The sequence below is a fragment of the Acomys minous genome (assembly GCF_964271855.1).
Source record: "Acomys minous genome assembly, chromosome: 11".
Classification (NCBI taxonomy): Eukaryota; Metazoa; Chordata; class Mammalia; order Rodentia; family Muridae; genus Acomys; species Acomys minous.
Window position 1 is genome coordinate 98220890 of NC_140492.1, and position 17891 is coordinate 98238780.

General features: G+C 42.9%; 1 protein-coding gene across 2 annotated transcripts; it reads left to right on the forward strand.

The window, feature by feature from the left end:
- Nucleotides 1-31: 31 nt before the first annotated feature.
- Nucleotides 32-17189, forward strand: UTP15 (UTP15 small subunit processome component). 2 transcript variants are annotated; one of them, XM_084800646.1, is made up of 13 exons: nt 32-189; nt 3055-3228; nt 4791-4883; nt 4971-5155; nt 6237-6415; nt 7148-7273; nt 9304-9439; nt 10729-10813; nt 11583-11732; nt 12401-12502; nt 13495-13628; nt 13792-13850; nt 14865-17189. In XM_084800646.1, the coding sequence occupies exons 2-13, from the start codon at nt 3139-3141 to the stop codon at nt 15089-15091; spliced, it is 1566 nt and encodes a 521-aa protein (XP_084656772.1). In that variant the 5' UTR covers nt 32-189; nt 3055-3138; the 3' UTR covers nt 15092-17189. The 2 variants fall into 2 exon arrangements, with proteins under 2 accessions (XP_084656772.1, XP_084656773.1); XM_084800647.1 differs by lacking the exon at nt 32-189 and adding an exon at nt 220-549.
- Nucleotides 17190-17891: the final 702 nt, after the last annotated feature.

A 17891-nucleotide genomic window follows, 5' to 3' on the forward strand; every position in this document is an offset into this window, starting at 1 on the left:
CTCCTGCGCACGCGTCATCGCGTCATCGCCTTGCGACGCGCTCCTGCGCCTCTGCGTTTCCGGCTCCCGGAGTGTCCGCGTGATTTTGAGCAAGTGCTTCAGAGAGGTCTGCTTATAGGGACCTGGCGAAGTCTGGGGAGTCGTCCTGGGGATCGGGGTGCCTCGGCGGACCCTCGGGGCCCCGCGGAGGTAGGCGATAGCGGCTCCCGGTGGCGTCCCAGGCTCTGCTGAGGTCTCACTGTAATCTCTGACATGCGGGACGTGCTGCTCTGGGGCTTCCCTGGCTGATCACCGAATTTATCTGCCTCCGAGGGTCCTTGCGATTTAATTTCGACCTAGGCTTTGCTCCTCTGTAGTCGTCTCCTACCTAGCCACCGCTGTCAGTCCCTGGAGCAATCTGCTCTTCTTCAAGGCCAAGGGCAGAATTCTGAGTTAATGATTCGATAATGGCCGAGTGTCCGTCTCCCTCCGCACCACGCTCTACTCCTTTTATGCCCATCGTCTCACGTTATGCTTAGAGACCCCGCTGAAATGGCATGCTCTTTCCAGGTAGAATTAAACGCCTTCCTCTTCCATATTCTCGGTACTCTAATGACATAGTTAATTTGATCACACCCTGTGTTGTAGTAATGCCTGTTATTCAGTGAAACGCAGTTTCTTAGGCCTTGACTTTGGTCCAGTTTTCCTTCCATTCGTTTTCATAGCATCTCACTATTTACGCTGTCTTCCCTCGCATGTCCCACCAATGCAGGCCACTGTTACTTCTCACTTCTTTCCTCAAAAGGCTTTTATTTCTTGAAAAATAGACTTAGGAGGCACTCTTCCTGGGACAGATCTCTTCTGGTATCTCTTTTTGTGTATCTAGTGAGATAAGATTTTTTTTTTCCAGATGAACTGCTTCATATACAGTGATTTGGCTTGGAATTAAGTGAAATAGCCCTTGACCTCAAAGAATTCTATTTTCTTTCACAAACAACAACGACTAAGATTGTGTTTGTGATTATTGCACAGTTGTGAAATTTGTGAACAACTTTTGTTATGTAATTAACTATAGAATATATTCTATTTTCTATTTTGTCTCTTGGCTGGCCAAGCCTAAAATATTTACCATCCGGCCCCTAATGGAAAGTGTTTGTGAACATCTGCTGCATAGCATTGCTCTTATTATAGACCACTATGGGTTTTGATTTTATTATTTTCCTGTAGGAATTTGCATGACGCTTCCTTTCCTCCCTCCTTTCCTTCCTTCTTTCCTCTTTCTCTTTTTTAAAGATTATTTGGGTACTTTTCCAAACAAATACATACAATGTACTGTTAGGCTTAACTGGAAAGAGAGGTCATTACAGTGCAGTGCCATAGTGTGCACTGGCAGAAAGAGAGCCAAGTAAGATCATAGGAGAGAACACTTGGTCTCAGAAGGCAGAGAGGGGCGGGTGATTTCCTGTGGTGACCTTACATAGGAAATAGATGGAGAAAGGGCATTCCTGGCAGAGAGCGAATATGATGTGTTTAGTGAGCTGTAAACACTGGTAATAGCAAGAGGCAAAGCTTAAAGGGCCAGGGCGAAGGGGACCTTCCATGCTAAGGAGCTAGGACTTCATTTTCTGGGCAGTGTTGGGTTTTGTAGCAACACTGGTAACTGTTTGGAAGATGGATGTGGTAGTCCTGGAAACTTTGAAATGGTATTGCTTTTATTTCAATAGGAAGAAAGACACAAGTTAACACAGTTGAACTGGGGTCAAGTGGACTTGAAGTATAGAAATATACTTGGGCTGGGGAGATGCCTTAGTGGATATAGGGAGGCAGAATTCCCACCACCCAGGTGAAAAGGAGCGCTTGGGATTGTGTCTGTAATCCAAGTGCTGGACGCAGAGATAGAAGGATTCCCCCAGGCTTGCTAGTCACGCCCGGTAGCTAGGCCATATTGTCAGTTGGTGAGTTTCATGTTCAATGTGAGACCTTGGAGAACCATGGAAAAAGACTCTCTGACTCCTACACACACTTGCATACAAAGACATACTTGAGAGATGACATCTTGGTACTTCTTTGAGGTTTAGGGATGTTGAGCAAAGCTGAGTCTAGATTCCCACGAGACCATGCAATCAGTTGAAGTATTTAAAGGTATAGATCATGTCTCTTTATTGCTTTGTATTCCCAGAGCTTTGTATATTTTAGGTGTTGACTGAATAGCAGTTTCTCCCTTGAGCCTTGGTTTGCTCTGCTCCATCAAAATAGCACTTAGAATATGTTGTACTGACTGCTCTGCAGTATGTCGTCCTATCTGCAGGCAGAGTCGATGGGGAGTCGCATCCCTAGAATTTTTGGTTTTTCGAGACAAGGTTTCTCTGTCTTAGCCTTGGCTGTCTTGGACTCACTTTGTAGACCAGGCTGGCCTCGAACTCACAGAGATCCACCTGCCTCTGCCTCCCGAATGCAGGGATTAAAGGCGTGTGCCACAATGCCTGGCCACATCCCTAGAATTATTCATGTTAAACTTGACTGTCTTCAGTTGAATACTTCTGGAAAGATGTTTTGTTTTTATTACATGTTAAGAACTTTAATTCATTTCTCCCTCTTATTCTGCCACTGTATTTCCTCTATTTTGGGTTTCTTTCCTGCAGTTTAAACCTTTTGACATTTTATTTGATGTCTTATGTCAGAACGTTATCTCTAATTTCACTGTAGACTAGTTCTATATTATTTCCTTTGTCAAGAAAACAGATGTTCTAGCTAGCCCTGCATGCTTTTCTGGTTCAACTGCTGGAAGGTTGAGTCAGTTATTTTTCAAGTCTTGCCTGGTCTGGAAAGTTCAAGAACATACATGTGCAGCCTGTATGTACAGGTGGTGCAGTATGGTACTCCGGATCCATGTTCCTCAGTGTCTCTTCTAGGGTTTCCATGAAATAGATTATTGGTCATTAGTCTATGAATAGTTTATTGGTCATTAGTCTATGAAATTCCGCACAGCCTTTTGAAAGAAAATGGAATGAAAATTATGCTTGTATGTCTAAGTTTATAAACACTTAGGTGCTTTAAAATTTGCTCTTTTTTCAGACATAAGGCAGAGTCACTGCTGTTAATTCTGACATCAAGTGCCAAATTATTGACCCTTGGACAACAGTGCAATTATATGGAACCATGGCTGGTTATAAACCTGTAGCGATTCAAACATATCCTGTACTTGGCCAGAAAATCACCCAAGACACTCTGTACTGGGACAATTACAAGGTAAAGGATGAGAGGAGGTGAGGGAGGAGGGAACTTGGACACTCCTTTATCCCTTTATGGCAGTTTCTCCTGCTCATGTTGGCAGGAGAAGTAACACTTTGGGGTGGATACTTTGTTATCTATTTTTTCCTGGAGTTTCATTTCAAGGTCCACATCATTTAATTATTTTAACCCTTAGATGCTTAACGCAGAGCCTGTGTGTTATGGCATATGAAACTGTAAAACCTGAATCTTGTATGCAGGAAGAATTTATTGCTTTTTCTTACTCTGACATTAGTTTTTCTGTACCTTCTAATAATGCTTACAATGTTTTTGCTTTTGTTTTAATAATAGAAAACTAGAAAAAGTTAGGGATTAGGAGGTTTATTGAAAATGAGATATACTCGGACAATAAGAATATAAAAAGAAACTGAGCTTCACTCACCAGTTAAAATGGATGCAGCTCTGTTGGAGAGTGCTTGCCTGGCACACATGAGGCCCCGGGTTCAGTCATCAGCCTTGCACAAAACCTATCTGGTGGTGCATGTCTGTAATCCTGCACTTGAGAGGTGGAGGCAGATGTTAAGTTCAGGGTCATCCTTAGTTCTCTGGGGAGTTGGAGGGGAATCCCAGCTACATGAAATGAAGACACTTGGCTGCCTTTGCAGAGGACCGGGGTTCAGTTTCCAGCACCTGCGCTGGGCAGCTTACAACTGATTGCCTTTAACTCTAAGTTCCAGAGGATCCAGTGCCTTTTCCTGGCCTCGGCGGGCATTTCACACTTGTGCAAGTTTAGACAAGCAGACACGCGCACACACACACACATAGATACAAATAAAAAAGATTTTTAAAAAGAGCCCAACATAAAACCAAATAACAGGTTAGATACTGGTTTTTGTTGTTGTTACATTGGCATAAATGAAGAAATTGAGGGAGATAATTGATAATAACTGTGAACAATTTTTAAAAGCATATTGTTTTTGGCTGTATACTCATAGCTTGAAGCAAAACATAACTTTCAAGAACTTTCTAAACCAGGTAAAAGTGTTATTGAAGTATCCAGTGTAATATTGGAATGCTTGAAAAATATGTCTGTTAGATGTGGATTAGGTCAGTAAATTATGATGTATCTTTATAAAAATGATTGGTAAATTTATTGCATATATGCAACAGTTGCTAAGGTGGGTTAGTTTCTGGAAAAAAGATGTAGACCTGCTTATATGATCTGATCATCTTTTTCTTAACTTAGAATCATAGTTAAATGTTTGTTAGCACAGGCTTAGCTCTTCTTTTTCTCATTGGGATTCAGAATAAAGCCTGCACCTGGAGGGCAGTGGGTGCTTTCCAGATGTGCTTACTTTCTGTATTGTCAGCAGGCATAGTCCGGGGCATGGGCAGTGTGGGCAGTGGACTGTTTTTTGCTATATCCTTTTTCTTCCCCTTTTCTCTTTCCCCTCGTATTTCTATGTAAATACAGTGTACTAACAAGCACTACGGTCAAAGAAACGCTCGGTAGGAAATGGGGTAATACTTGATTGTGGCTCACCTTTTTAACTCTGACAATACTTTTGTTTTTCCTTAAGACCCCTGTTCAGATTAAGGAATTTGGCGCCGTGTCCAAAGTGCACTTTTCTCCTCAGCCTCCATATAACTACGCGGTCACAGCTTCTTCGAGAGTAAGTACATACAGTGGTGAACGTCTTTGCTCTTGTTTCAGGGTTTACTGCTAGCCACTTAGTGACATACTGGTTTTTATCTTACAGATCCACATTTATGGCCGCTACTCTCAAGAACCTATAAAAACCTTTTCCCGTTTTAAGGACACAGCATACTGCGCTACTTTTCGACAGGATGGTCAATTGCTTGTCGCCGGCAGTGAAGATGGTGTCGTTCAGCTTTTTGATATAAGCGGGAGGGCTCCCCTCAGGCAGTTTGAAGGCCATACAAAGTAAGGGCCATTTGATGTGTTTTTGTTTTAATATGTTGTTTTCCTGCTGAGAGCTCTGGCTCTCTGCTTTTTACAGATGCATACCACCTGTGTGATTACACCTGGGTGGGCTTTATTTCCTGTTGTTCTCAGACAAAGAGCTTAACCTGACTTCCACCGTCCAGTTCCTAGAGCTTGTGTGTGACGCTTTGGACAGTGTCCGGGTGTCTAGGCGAGGTTCAGTGGGATGTGACCCCCCTGGTCTCCAGGCAGACTTACAGCTCTAGTGATGGCTCTTCAGGCCCAGCTGCTTCAGATCCCCTCATACTGAGGTCACACTGGCTTTCTTTTCTTTGATTTTTGTGGTATTTGCCCCCGGATAGATTCAGTTTGCTAACTTATGTTTCAAGGTTACAAAAGCTATTGCTGAAATCTGCTACTGATTTAAAATATGAAGGTTTTTTTTTCTTTTTTTTAATTGCAAACTGTCAAGATGTTTGCACCTATCACTGAAATACTCAAAACAGCAACTCTTTGAGTGAGATTCTGCTCTGTGCTCTTTGTTGTGTTCTTCTAAAAGTACCTTTTCAGAGCTGTAGAGATGCTCAGTGCTGAAGAGGAAGACAGCATTGAGAACTCAATGTCATTTAGAAAATATAAGGCTTTACTTAACATTCTTGCTAACCCAATAGTAACATAGTGTTACATTTTGGCTTGGCTTAAGGACAAACCCCTATTTTAAAGGTTTTTCCTTTTTTCTTTCTTTTTTCCCCCCCTTCCATAAACATTCTCTGTTTTCTGAAGTTGAGTATTTATTTACTTACTTTGTGTGTGTGTATTTGAATGTGTACATCTGTGCATGCATGCGGAGGGAGGTCAGAGGACAACACTCAGGAATTGGTTTTCTCCTTTCACCACAGAGGTCGCGCCATCGTGCTCGGCAGCAAGTGCTGTTGCCCAGTGAGCCAGCTTCCCGGCCTGAGCCGGACGGGTTTGGCTCTTGCTTTTTTAAATCTAGAATCCTAGGAACAGTTTATGTTAGAAGATGTGAGCAGTAGAGTTTTTCCCTTGGTTTGTAATCTCTTGACTTTTGATCTTTCAGAGCAGTTCATACAGTAGATTTTACAGCTGACAAATATCACGTGGTCTCTGGAGCTGATGATTATACAGTTAAACTATGGGATATTCCAAACTCCAAAGAAATTCTGACATTCAAAGAGCATTCTGATTACGTGAGATGTGGCTGTGCTAGCAAACTGAACCCAGACCTTTTTGTAACAGGTTGGTGATCTCTTTCCAAACTCCATCTACAGATTCTTTTGGGGTACAGGGGTTTAAATGTTTGTTAATTGATCTGGGGGTGCAGGTCAGTGGTAGAGCACTCAACTAATATATATGAGACCCTCTTCTCATCATGGCTTTGATTAAAGTCATTTAATTATTTTATAATTTTTGGTTTTTTGAGACAGAGTTTCTCTATGTAGCCTTGACTGTCCTGGACTCGCTTATGTAGATCAAGCTAGCCTCGAACTCACCTGCCTCTGCCTCTGCCTCCCAAGTGCTGGAATTAAAGGCGTGTGCCATCACCGCCCAGCGTATTTTTTATTTTTTATTTTTGTCTCATAATAGTGGGTTTTGCTGTCCTCTAAGTATGTTTGGTACTATCTTGAGGCTGTCTTGAAAGTATCATAGACGCCAAGTTGCAGTGGGCCCATGGTACCCTGGTTGTCAGAGAGCACAGCAGCCACTGCACCATAGGTGCAGCTCAGTTTGTGTGGGTGTTTGTTCAGATTCTCAGGTGATGACATGGTGACTGAGTCTGAAGGTCCGATCCAGTTAGATTCTGTGTAGTATTATATGGTGCTTCAGAAACAGTGGTAGCAGAAGGCGTGGATGCACTGCCTTGATGAATTGTGTACATTTTCAAAAAATCTCATGTAATGTTTTTCTCTGTTTAATCTTTTTATTGTTTTAAAGAGCAAAATTTACATAATACAAACATTGACATTTCAGGGTCATATGATCATACTGTGAAGATGTTTGACGCCCGGACAAATAAGAGTGTTCTCAGTGTGGAGCACGGGCAGCCCGTGGAGAGCGTCCTGCTCTTCCCCTCGGGCGGGCTTCTGGTGTCGTCAGGTACTGCTTTTCAAAATGGTTTTCACCCCCACTCTTGCTGTCAAACGCATTAGATTTTTCCCAGCAGTTGCCATTTGTAAACTATCGGTGTTCACCTGAATCACATGTCTGAGTTTTTGCTCACCTGCTAAGTAGGGTGGGTCAGTAGTTGTCCTTTGCTGTTGGTGACCTGCACTGACCCTGTGCTGTTGTGTGCGTGTCATCTCGAGTGCCTAGACAGACCTTCCAGGAAGTTAGCGCTCTGCTTTACGATGAAGTAAATAAATGAAAGCATCGACTAGTTTGTTCAAGGCAACACGGTGAGTGGCAGGCCTAAAGTCCCAGAGTGTGAGAACGTAACAGATGGTATGTGTCCTGACTGATTCTGGAAGTCTCCTCTGTACCCTACTGTTCCTCCAGCTGAGCAATCTCGGTAGCTCAGGCAGCCTTCTCTCGGGTTTGGAGTCATGCTGGTCTCCTTTCCTGCGACTTTTTTTCTTTTTTTTTTCCCCTTTGGTTTTTTTGACAGAGTTTGTCTGTGTGACAGCTTTGCTGCCCTGTACTTGCTTTGTAGACCAGGCTGGCCTTGAACTCTGCCTCCCCATGTATTGGGATTACAGGTGTGTGCTACTGTGCTTGGCTCCTGTGACTCTTGACAAGTTCCTGTCCAGTAAAATAGCACACATGCTGGAGAGGATGTAGTGCAGAGTTAAGTAGTCGCCGATGAATTTCCATCAAAGTGGAGTCAGGGGTTTGGCTGTGTTTACTAAAACGAATTTTTATATTCATAATGGAAGAAGTAATTTGACCTTTTCATTTGCCAATAAAGCAAAACTGTGTTGATATCTGAATATATTTACCTGGCACTTTATAGCCTTACATTTTTCTTTTTTCTTTCTTTCTTTTTTTTTTCTTTAAATCTTTTATATATTTGCTGGTACCTGTTTTTTTTTCATGTCATTGTTGGACATAACGCTCGTTTTGAGAAGTGGAAGTGAAACCAAATTGGATGAGGAGAATGGAAATCTGTACACTGACCTGTCCTCTGCCATCAGCTATTTGTGTGGCCTTGGGCAGCCCCTTAACCCCCCTGTGCCGGGACAAGGCAGAGGAGGAGGAGATGAGCGATTGCAAACGGATCCTTCTCAGAAGCACCGCCTTCAAATGGGAGGGTGGGCATTGTGAGCTGAGCGTCGGCCCGGGCACCTCCAACAGGACAGCTCAGAACTCATTCGCCCACACACTTCTATTAGGCTTTGGCTTGGTGGGGTTTTGAAAACAATTGTAACTTACTTTACGTGTATAGGTGGTTTACCTGCATGTTTGTCTGTGCACCACACTATTCAGTGCCCTCGGAGGCCAGAAGAGGGTGTCAGGTCCCCTGGAACTAGATTTATGGATAGTTGTGAGTTCCCATGTGGTGCTGGGAACCGACTCCACTTCCTGTGCAGGAGCAGCAAGCGCTGAGCCGTCTCTCCAGCTCCTAAGAATACATTCTTTGAATCATAGGATTAAATTATCTATTAAGGATCTTTCTGATTTCTAGAGTAAAATTACTGGGAAGTCTTTTAGTTTTATAGGGGTTCATAAAATTTATAGGAAACAGTATCTACATTATTGATTTCCATAGCTGTACACTATTTCTTAATTTTTTTATTAACGTGTGTGTGTGTGCGCGCGCGCATATGTACATGGGTGGAGTTCAAAGGGCAACTTTGAGTAGTCAGCAGTTTGCTACCGTGTGGAGCCCAGGCCTTCAGGCTTGGTGGGAAGTGCCTTTCAGCATTTCTGTGAGAAAATTTATTATTCTCTTCTTAAAATATTTTTAGATCCCCATTTGTTTTGCTGTACCTAAAATAAGTAACTTAGTCATGTTAACGTAGGTGAGTGGGGACCACTTAGGCAGTGGTGGGTGGGGCCAGAGTGTGGGCTGGCTCTGGAAGCCTCACTTAGCACCCACCCCAGGGAGCTCCAGAGACGGGTGCTCCTCAGATCCTCGTCATCTGAGCAGATAGGCAGAATATCAAACTGATGGCCCTTTCTTCCCACAGGAGGCCGATATGTTAAAGTCTGGGACATGTTAAAAGGAGGACAGTTGCTTGTGTCTTTGAAAAATCATCACAAGACGGTGACGTGCTTGTGTCTGAGCAGCTCTGGACAGAGGTTACTCTCCGGATCTCTAGATAGGTAGGATGCTAGTCTTCTTGTTCACTAGAGGTAGCTTTTACTGCTTGAGAAATTGAATTATTTTAGCAATATTTGTGATGAAAGATATCCTAATTGTTTTAATAGAGGTAAAAATCTATTGACTTAAATAGTTTGACTTTTTCTTTTATTTTGAGACAGGACAACCTTGTCTGTCCTGGACTTATTTTATAAGCCAGGCTGACCTTAAACTCACAGAGATCTGTCTGCCTCTTGCTTCCCTGAGTGCTGGGATTACAGGCATGCACCACCATGTCTGGAGTGTTGGACCTTTTATTTATATACAACTATTTATTTTTCCCCAGAAATAATTTATCTATTGTTTTAGCTTATACATGTAAACACTGAGCTTTTGAAATAGTTTATTTCCTGTAGTTTCTTTTAAAGTCATTTTATGTGTACATAAATGTTTTGAAATTTTTATTCTGAAGATATATTTCATTCTAGGTTACATTGTTGATAATTTAAAACCTCAGCCAGGAGTACTGGCCCATGCATTTAATCCTAGCACTTGAGAGGCAAAGGCAGAAGGATCGCTGTGAGTTCAAGGCCAGCCTAGTCTACAAAGGGAGTCTAGGACAGCGAAGGCTACACAGACACTGTCTCAAAAAACAAACAAACAAACAAACAAACAAAAATCCTTAAATGTTAGCCAAGTACAGTGGCATCTGCCTGTAACTCCAGCACTCTGGGAGACAGAGGCAGGTGGATCTCTGTGAGTTCAAGGATAGCCAAGGCTACACAGAGAAACCCTGCCTCCAAAGTACCAAAAAAAAACCAAACCTAAAAATTGCTTTTAGTAACACATTTCATGTAGTCCAGTGTCTAACATAAAAGTAATGTTTATGATATATGAATTGCTATTTCAGCATGCAATCAATTTACTTAGTAATATGCTAGAAATGAATTTTGTCTCTAAAATGTACACTATAATATAATATTTTATAGAAGTCTCTGTAGTTTTCTATAGTTACATGGCAAGGGTTGAGTAGCTACATGTAGCCAATACTGACAGGGTGTAGGACTTACTTGGTTCATGGTCTGACTTTTAATTTCTTTTATAAATGTGTAGTCAATCTCCATTCAAACCTGATTAGTGCTAAAACAGTTTTTCAAGGACCTCAGTGATGAAGTACTTCGAAATTAATATTAGTTCAGTGTTTTTTCTGGACTATGTAAAATTTAATCTTTATATAGTTTGCTAAAAACAAAAACTTTGTATTTTACACAAGTTTCCAAGGTCACCTGACAGCTTTCTTTCTTGCCACCAGAAAAGTTAAAGTCTACAGCACCACTTCCTACAAAGTTGTCCACAGCCTTGAGTATGCAGCGTCAATCTTAAGTCTGGCACTTTCTGTAAGTAATTTCTGTGTTACAAACCTTGGCTATGAAGTAAAAGTAAAATGGTCTCTTTTAGGGTTTATCTTTGGTTTTAAATAAGGCACATTAGCTTTCGAGTCATGGCGGTTGCTAGGATGTGACATGTCCCATAACTGCTTGGATTCATTCCTGGTGACACTGACTGCTGTAGTGCTAACCCTAGGCTAGACTTCCTGAGACAAGCTCAAGGGCGGCGTGGGGCTTGAGAACCACAGATTGGCTTCAGGAAAGGTGGAGGGCAGGAGCGACAGAGTGAGGGCTCTGCTTTCTGGAGTAGTCACTGTCCAGGTTTCAGAAGGAGCCACATTTGAGCAAGAGCATATTTGAATATGTTATATGGAAATCTCAACCCCGAGATGAAAAATAAAGAGAAGCCATTGGGGAGCCAGCTTACAAAAGTCGTGCCATTGTATAGTCCTTTTTATATTCAGAACACATAGAAAATTACATTGAAACTTGATAAGATGCCATTAGCATCTTAGCATGCTCTGCCGACATCAGCGTTATCACCATGCACACTTCGCTGGTAGTGCTATCCAGGGATAAGAAGGTCAGGCCAGAATGTGGTACCCTGGAGGAAAAGCGAATTTGCAATAGCATTTGGATAGATCTTTGTTAGGAGTGCCTGTATTGACTGGAGCTGTGGGTAATAAGGTAAATAGCGGACATGATGTAAATGCTGTTTGGAGCTAAAGGTCCTGTAAAATGGTGGCTTAAAATGAGTTGATTTTTCTCTTTCCCTTAGCATGAAAATGAGACGATAGTTGTAGGAATGACCAACGGGATACTGAGTGTTAAACACCGGAAGTCTGAAGCGAAGAAGGATTCCCTTACGAGGAAAAGGAGGCCTGCGTATCGAACCTTTATTAAAGGAAAATTTTACATGAAGCAGCGGGTGATTATGTGTTTTTTTTTAAATCGTTTTTAAAATGTGATATTTTTTAGAAGGGTCATTTCCACCTATTCCTGGAATTTACTGCAAAGTATGATTAATATAATACGTATATTTATTTTGCTTATTGCCCCCCCCCCCATCAAAGTTGGTTCCAGATGGCTAGGTGTAGTACATCAGCACATCATTGAAGAGTAGTGGGGAATAGGGACATGAAATAACGTCCTGCTTTCCCATCTTCAAAATAGTTTCTGTCATCCACTGTCTGATTCGGTCCTATAATGAAGCAAGCCTGCAATGTCTCCCTGGTGTCACAGGGGCTGAGTTGTAAAGTTTCATTGGCCCAGGATCCATCAGTGTGAAGATGACATCTGAGTCTCCCTGGTTTGTTTCCCTTCTCTTTAGATGCAGTCGAACTTGTCTGCCATGTTTGTTTTCTTTTCTTTTCTTTTTCTTTTTTTTCTTTTTTTTTTTCCTCCCGAGACAGGGTTTCTCTGTGTAGCCTTGGCTGTCCTGGTCTCACTTTGTAGACCAGGCTGACTCAAACTCACAGCGATCCACCTGCCTCTGCCTCCTGAGTGCTGGGACTAAAGGCGTGCGCCACCACGCCCGGCTCGAAACCATATTTTTTAATGGTACCATATAGATACTAATTTTGCTTTTTCATTCAGGATGACATCATGATCAACAGGCCAGCAAGGAAACACCTAGAATGGTATGACAGGGATCTGAAGAGTTTTCGAATCTCAAAGGCACTTGACAGAGTCCTTGAGGTGAGCGAGGAACTTTCTTTTCACTTAGTGTTTAAATTTTGTTTGTATGTGTGCGTGGCGGAGTGCATGTATTCTGTCTTAGTTTGCTTTCTGTTGCTGTGTAAAGATCATGACCAAGGCAACTTGGAGGAGAAAAGGATTTTAGCTTACAACTAATATCAAGAGTTTATACTTTTATTATATATTTATATTTAATTATATACTTGTTATATAATATAGACTTTATACCTATTATATATAGTTACAGTTTGTAATCCATCATGAAGTTGGAAGCCAGAGCAGGAATTCAAGGCAGAAACCTGGAAGCAGGAAATGAAGTAGAAGCCATGAAGGGGTGCTGCTTACTGGCTTGCTCCCCAAGGCTTGCTCAGCCTGCTTTCTTCTACAACCCAGAACCACCTGACAGGGTAGCACCACCCACAGTGAGCTGGCCCCCACATCCAGGACATGTGCGTAGACTTGTCCACAGGCCAGTATAATGGAGGCAGTTTTCAGCTGAAGTTCACTCTTCGCACATGACCTTGGCTTGTGACAAGGTGATAAAAGTCTGTGCAAGACAGATCTGTTCCTGAACTGGGCGCTTACCTGGTAACTGTATTGGCCTGCCAGTGGCCCCCAGGATCCTTTTGTCTTTGCCTCCCCGTACTGGGAGTATGAGTGTATGCTGCCATGCCTAACTAGTGCAGAGCATTGAAACGTAATCGTTGTAGTCTTTGGTGTTGCAGCTCTTGCCTCCTCCTAGCACTTGGGGAGCTGAGGCAGACATATCACAAGTTTGAAGTCAGTGAGCCACACAGTGAAGTTCAAGGCCAGCTAAGGCTGCAAATGAGACCCTGTTAGAAAAGGCACAGGACATATGGTGACCCATTTTAGTGATGGGTTTATGATTTACTGTGACTTGGGTTGTGAAGAGAAGCTTAGTGGTTTATTGCAGGATAGTGAGGGTTTTCTTGTCTGTCCTTTTGCCTATGCTGACTCTGAACATTTTCTAGCCCAAGTGTGTAATAAAGACACCAGAGGTTACAGTTTCCATCATAAAGGAACTAAATCGGAGAGGCGTCCTTGCCAATGCTCTTGCAGGTCGGGATGAGAAGGAGATTACGCGGGTTCTTAACTTTTTGATCAGGTATGTGTCACTTGGACTTTGTGGCTTATGTCCTCTGCGTTATTACCCACTCAGAGACACCTGTTCTAATTTGCACTGTTTAGAGTACTGGTGGAGCAATTAATGTTTGTTTTAGGGAGTTTTCCTCTTCTTTTTTTCATTAAACAGAAATTTTGCTTTGTAGGAATCTGTCTCAGCCACGATTTGCCCCAGTTTTGATCAATGCTGCTGAAATAATCATCGGTAAGTAGTTGCAAATCATGAACATTCCAGTGTATGTGCAAAAGTTGAGGCATTGGGCCCGGAGAGGTCAGTGGTAGAACATTTATTCAGCTCGTCCAAGATCCTGCGTTTGAGCCTCAACACTTTAAAAAAAAAAAGTTAAAGAACCTGAAACAGAAAGCCTAGAGGTGCAGGTGCAATAAAAATGCAGTAAAGCGTTACAGTGGCAGATTTGAATTGATTAGACTAGAATAATTAGAATTTAAGAGATGTTCTCCCCATAAACATCTCTATTGGTGATACCGCCTCTTCTGACCGATTTCCATTGAGATTTGCACATCCTTTGGGACAGAGTTTGTGTGGAGGCCTTTTGCTTGAAGTCTCTGCTTAGTACACAGAGGGAATCTGAGGGTCAGGCTTTCTGGATTTCACTTGGTCCTCCCTGCTGTTTACTGGTGCACCCCAGGCCTTTTCCTGAGGCACGTCGATCTCTTCCTGCAGCCTGTACTTACTTTGTTTCTGGCTCCCAAGATGTCAGCTTCTGGTAACTCCTTGGCCACTCTCCATCTGTTGTTCTGAGGCGGGTTCTCTGCTTGAACCTCAGTTCGCCATTGAGCTCAGCTGGCGACCAGCAAGACCCCAGAGGTCTTCCCGTCCCTTCCCTCCCAGGGCTGGGAGTGTAGTTGTATGACAGGTGTTGCATTGATTTTTCTTTCTTTCTTTTTTTTTTTTTGAAGTGTGCTGGGAATCAAATTCAGACCCAGCTTCTTGCAGAGCAAGCCTGTTACCCACAGCCGCCTCCCCAGCCCCAGCCATTTAAGCGTTAACATGAAAATAAGACTCCACCCTGTGTCTTGTGTAATTATTTCTTTTCAGAATGCATTTAATCAGATGTATTATTACGGTTCTTATAAATCACAAATTAAGTATTGAAAGTACTGGTATTCAGTGTCTTTATATTAATATACTTTTTCTTAATACTGATTTCACTTACAGAAAATGTTTTTACTTAGTGTATTTTCTGTCTCTTTTTAGATATATATCTACCTGTGATTGGCCAGTCATCAATAGTTGATAAAAAGTTTATAGTACTTCAAGGACTCGTAGAAAAAGAGATTGATTACCAAAGAGAACTCCTAGAAACCTTGGGGATGATGGACATGCTGTTTGCTACCCTGACAAAGGACGACAGCACCGCCGTGTCGGAGCACGAGCCTGCTGAACCCCTAGAGGAGAAGACAGCCACCCCGTCAGCCCAGTGACAGGGAGCTCCTAGCGGGAGTTTCCCCAACTGTATTAATTACTGAGAAGAAAGCATCTTCATTACATTCAAAAAGATAGTTTACAGAAGCTCTATGGAAGAGACTGGATTAATTAGAACTGAGGATTAAGTACCCGTTTCAAACTGTGGTTTTCCATGTATCAATTTGATGTATTTTGTGGCGTCTTCAGCTAGAAGATCTTGTACTGGTCGCAGTATCTGTCGACCGTGGATGAGTTGGTACTGACCTTGATGAGTCCTCAGTGCTGTGGGGCCTGGTGTGACCCTGAGGAGGACGTTCCCAGTGGAGTGACCAGAACCTGGCTTTTGTTTTGTTTTCTGCTTACTCCTAGCCTGAAAAATAGCAAGAACCAACAGCAACAACAAAACTCCTTCCACTCTGGTCAGTGCCGCCGGGAACGTCCCGTCCCTCTTGCTGGCTCCTTCGAATCCTTGAGTCATGCTCTCCCCAGCCAGCTGTGGGGCTGTCTCCCAGGGGTGGCAGTTCGCTGACCATTGCCTCTGGAAGCATTTTTTGGGGTGTGCTGAGTCTGTGTTGTTACTTACAAATTGTGCTCTCCACCAGTGTTTTCTTTAGCCTCGCCTGTCCAGAGAGAGCTGGCTGAAGCAGATGTCCCCTCCTCTCAGTCTGCTGCCTGTCTTCCACCTCCACCTTGTTTCCGGTCCTTTCCAGTGCAGTAGTGGCCTTGCAGCCTGTGTGTGTGTGTGTGTGTGTGTGTGTGTGTGTGTGTGTGTGTGTGTGTGTATCTTGTATGTGTGGCCCTGTACATTGGTTCTCTTACCTGTACTTAAGCTTCATTTTGTGGGTCAGAACCTCAAACAAGAGCAATTTGCTTTAAAAATTTGTGTTTTTGAAAATTGATTGTAAATCATATTTTTTTATAAAGAGATTCTTCGTGGCGTTGTGAGGTGTGTCAATCCCTGATGGACGGTCAGTGGCCTGGGCCAGCACACTCAGTGACCCCACCCAGGTTAAGTGTGTCTGGTGACGGCATCTTGAGCTAAAGGAATCCTTGGGGGAAGATTGCAGCTCTGTAAATTTAGGTTTCCTTAGAGCAGAAGAGCGCTCCGGTGTGGACATGTGCTCCGCAGTAGGGGGCAGTACTCTCAGTGAGCTCCAGCACCTCAGCGGCACGGCGGCTTGTGAGAAGCTGGAGTTTGTGTCTGAGTAGTCACAACATGAGTTAGGTGAGAGCCTGTGCTTTAGGTTGAGAAGGTTGACTGACTTACATAGAGCGACTTAAGTCGATCTTCCTAGGGATGCAGAGAGTTTGCACCAGCAGTCATGATGCTACTGGAAGCTGCAGCTCCTGGGCACCTCGGAGCATTGCTTGGCCATCATGTCATTTAATTCTCATCACAGCTATCCAAAGGGTCAAATCACCTCCTAGGCTTGAGTTCTTTATCATTGCTGCGCTGGGCTGGCCTGCTAGGGCCCTAACTTCTCACTCCTTTGACAGACTTGGGAGTGCTGCAGCTCCTGTGGAAAATTTATGGAAATCACAAACCCTTAAAAGAGTTAGGAAGCAGTCCTCAATACAATTATGCTCAGGAGTTGGGTTTTGTTTTGTTTCTTTGAGACAGGGTTTCTCTGTGTAGCCATGGCTGTCATGGAACTCACTTTGTAGACCAGGCTGGCCTCAAACCGCCTGCCTCTGCCTCCCTGAGTTCTGGGATTAAAGGTGTGCACCACCACACCCAGGAGTTGTTTTTATACCCACTGAAACTTGCTACGTGAAGTGTTGTAACATAATAACATATTTAAATATGTAATGTTGCCGTCAGAGTCAAATACCTATCCAATTTTTAGACTTTTGATTTTTAGTTGGGAAGTATTTTATATTTTACCATTGTTGCAAAAAATAATGAAATGTTGCTGAGAACTTTGATGTTTAATTTATTATGTTACTTCAGATCTCAACATATGGGAAGGTTTGCCTGTTTCAAGTCAAATTCCTTAGGTGCCTGTGCTATTAAGTTGCTGAAGGAATTGATGTCAAGCGGGACCATTGGAAACTCCGTCTATTGAACCTAAGTGAATTCTGCCAAACGTTAATTAAAGTCTACCTTGAACGTGATTATTAAAATGAAGTAGTTTTCTTGGTGGGATACTTCGAAGTTAAAAAAACTTTTACAAGTTTGAATGTGTCTTAACTTTAACAAGTAACCATGGTTAGTTTTATCCTTGAGCAAAGTGCCCCCGAGAAGCTGGAGACCCATTTGTTGCCAGGCAGTGTTACGTATCTATCCCTTTGGCCACAGTTGCCTGGGCTGGATGTGGGATACGTGACTCAGGCTATGTCTACAAATCCTGATTCACAGTGAAACTGTTCATCTAGGGCAGCGCTTCTCAGCCTGTGGTTCACGACCCCTTTGACAAACATCTGTCTCCAAAAACAAATACATTATAATTCACAACAGTAGCAAAATTAGTTAGGAAGTAGCAACAAAAAATAATTATATGATGGGGGGGAGTGTCACTACAACATGAGGAACTGTGGTGAATGGTCACAGTGTTAGGAAGTTTGGGAACTGCTGCTCTAGGGAGATGGGGGAGGCTGGGATGCTGTGTTGGGGTCTTCAGCAGTGAAAGCTGGTGCCCAGAATGCGTCCTAATAGGCAGAGAAAACAAAGCCAGTGAAGGTCCTGCCTCACCACATAGGAACATTGTCTTAGTTCCTGCTGGCTTTCTCTGCACAGTATCTTTTTTTCTCCATTAATTTATTTGCTTTATATCCTCATTGCAAGGCCCCCTGCTCTCCGAGTACCCTCCTCCTTCA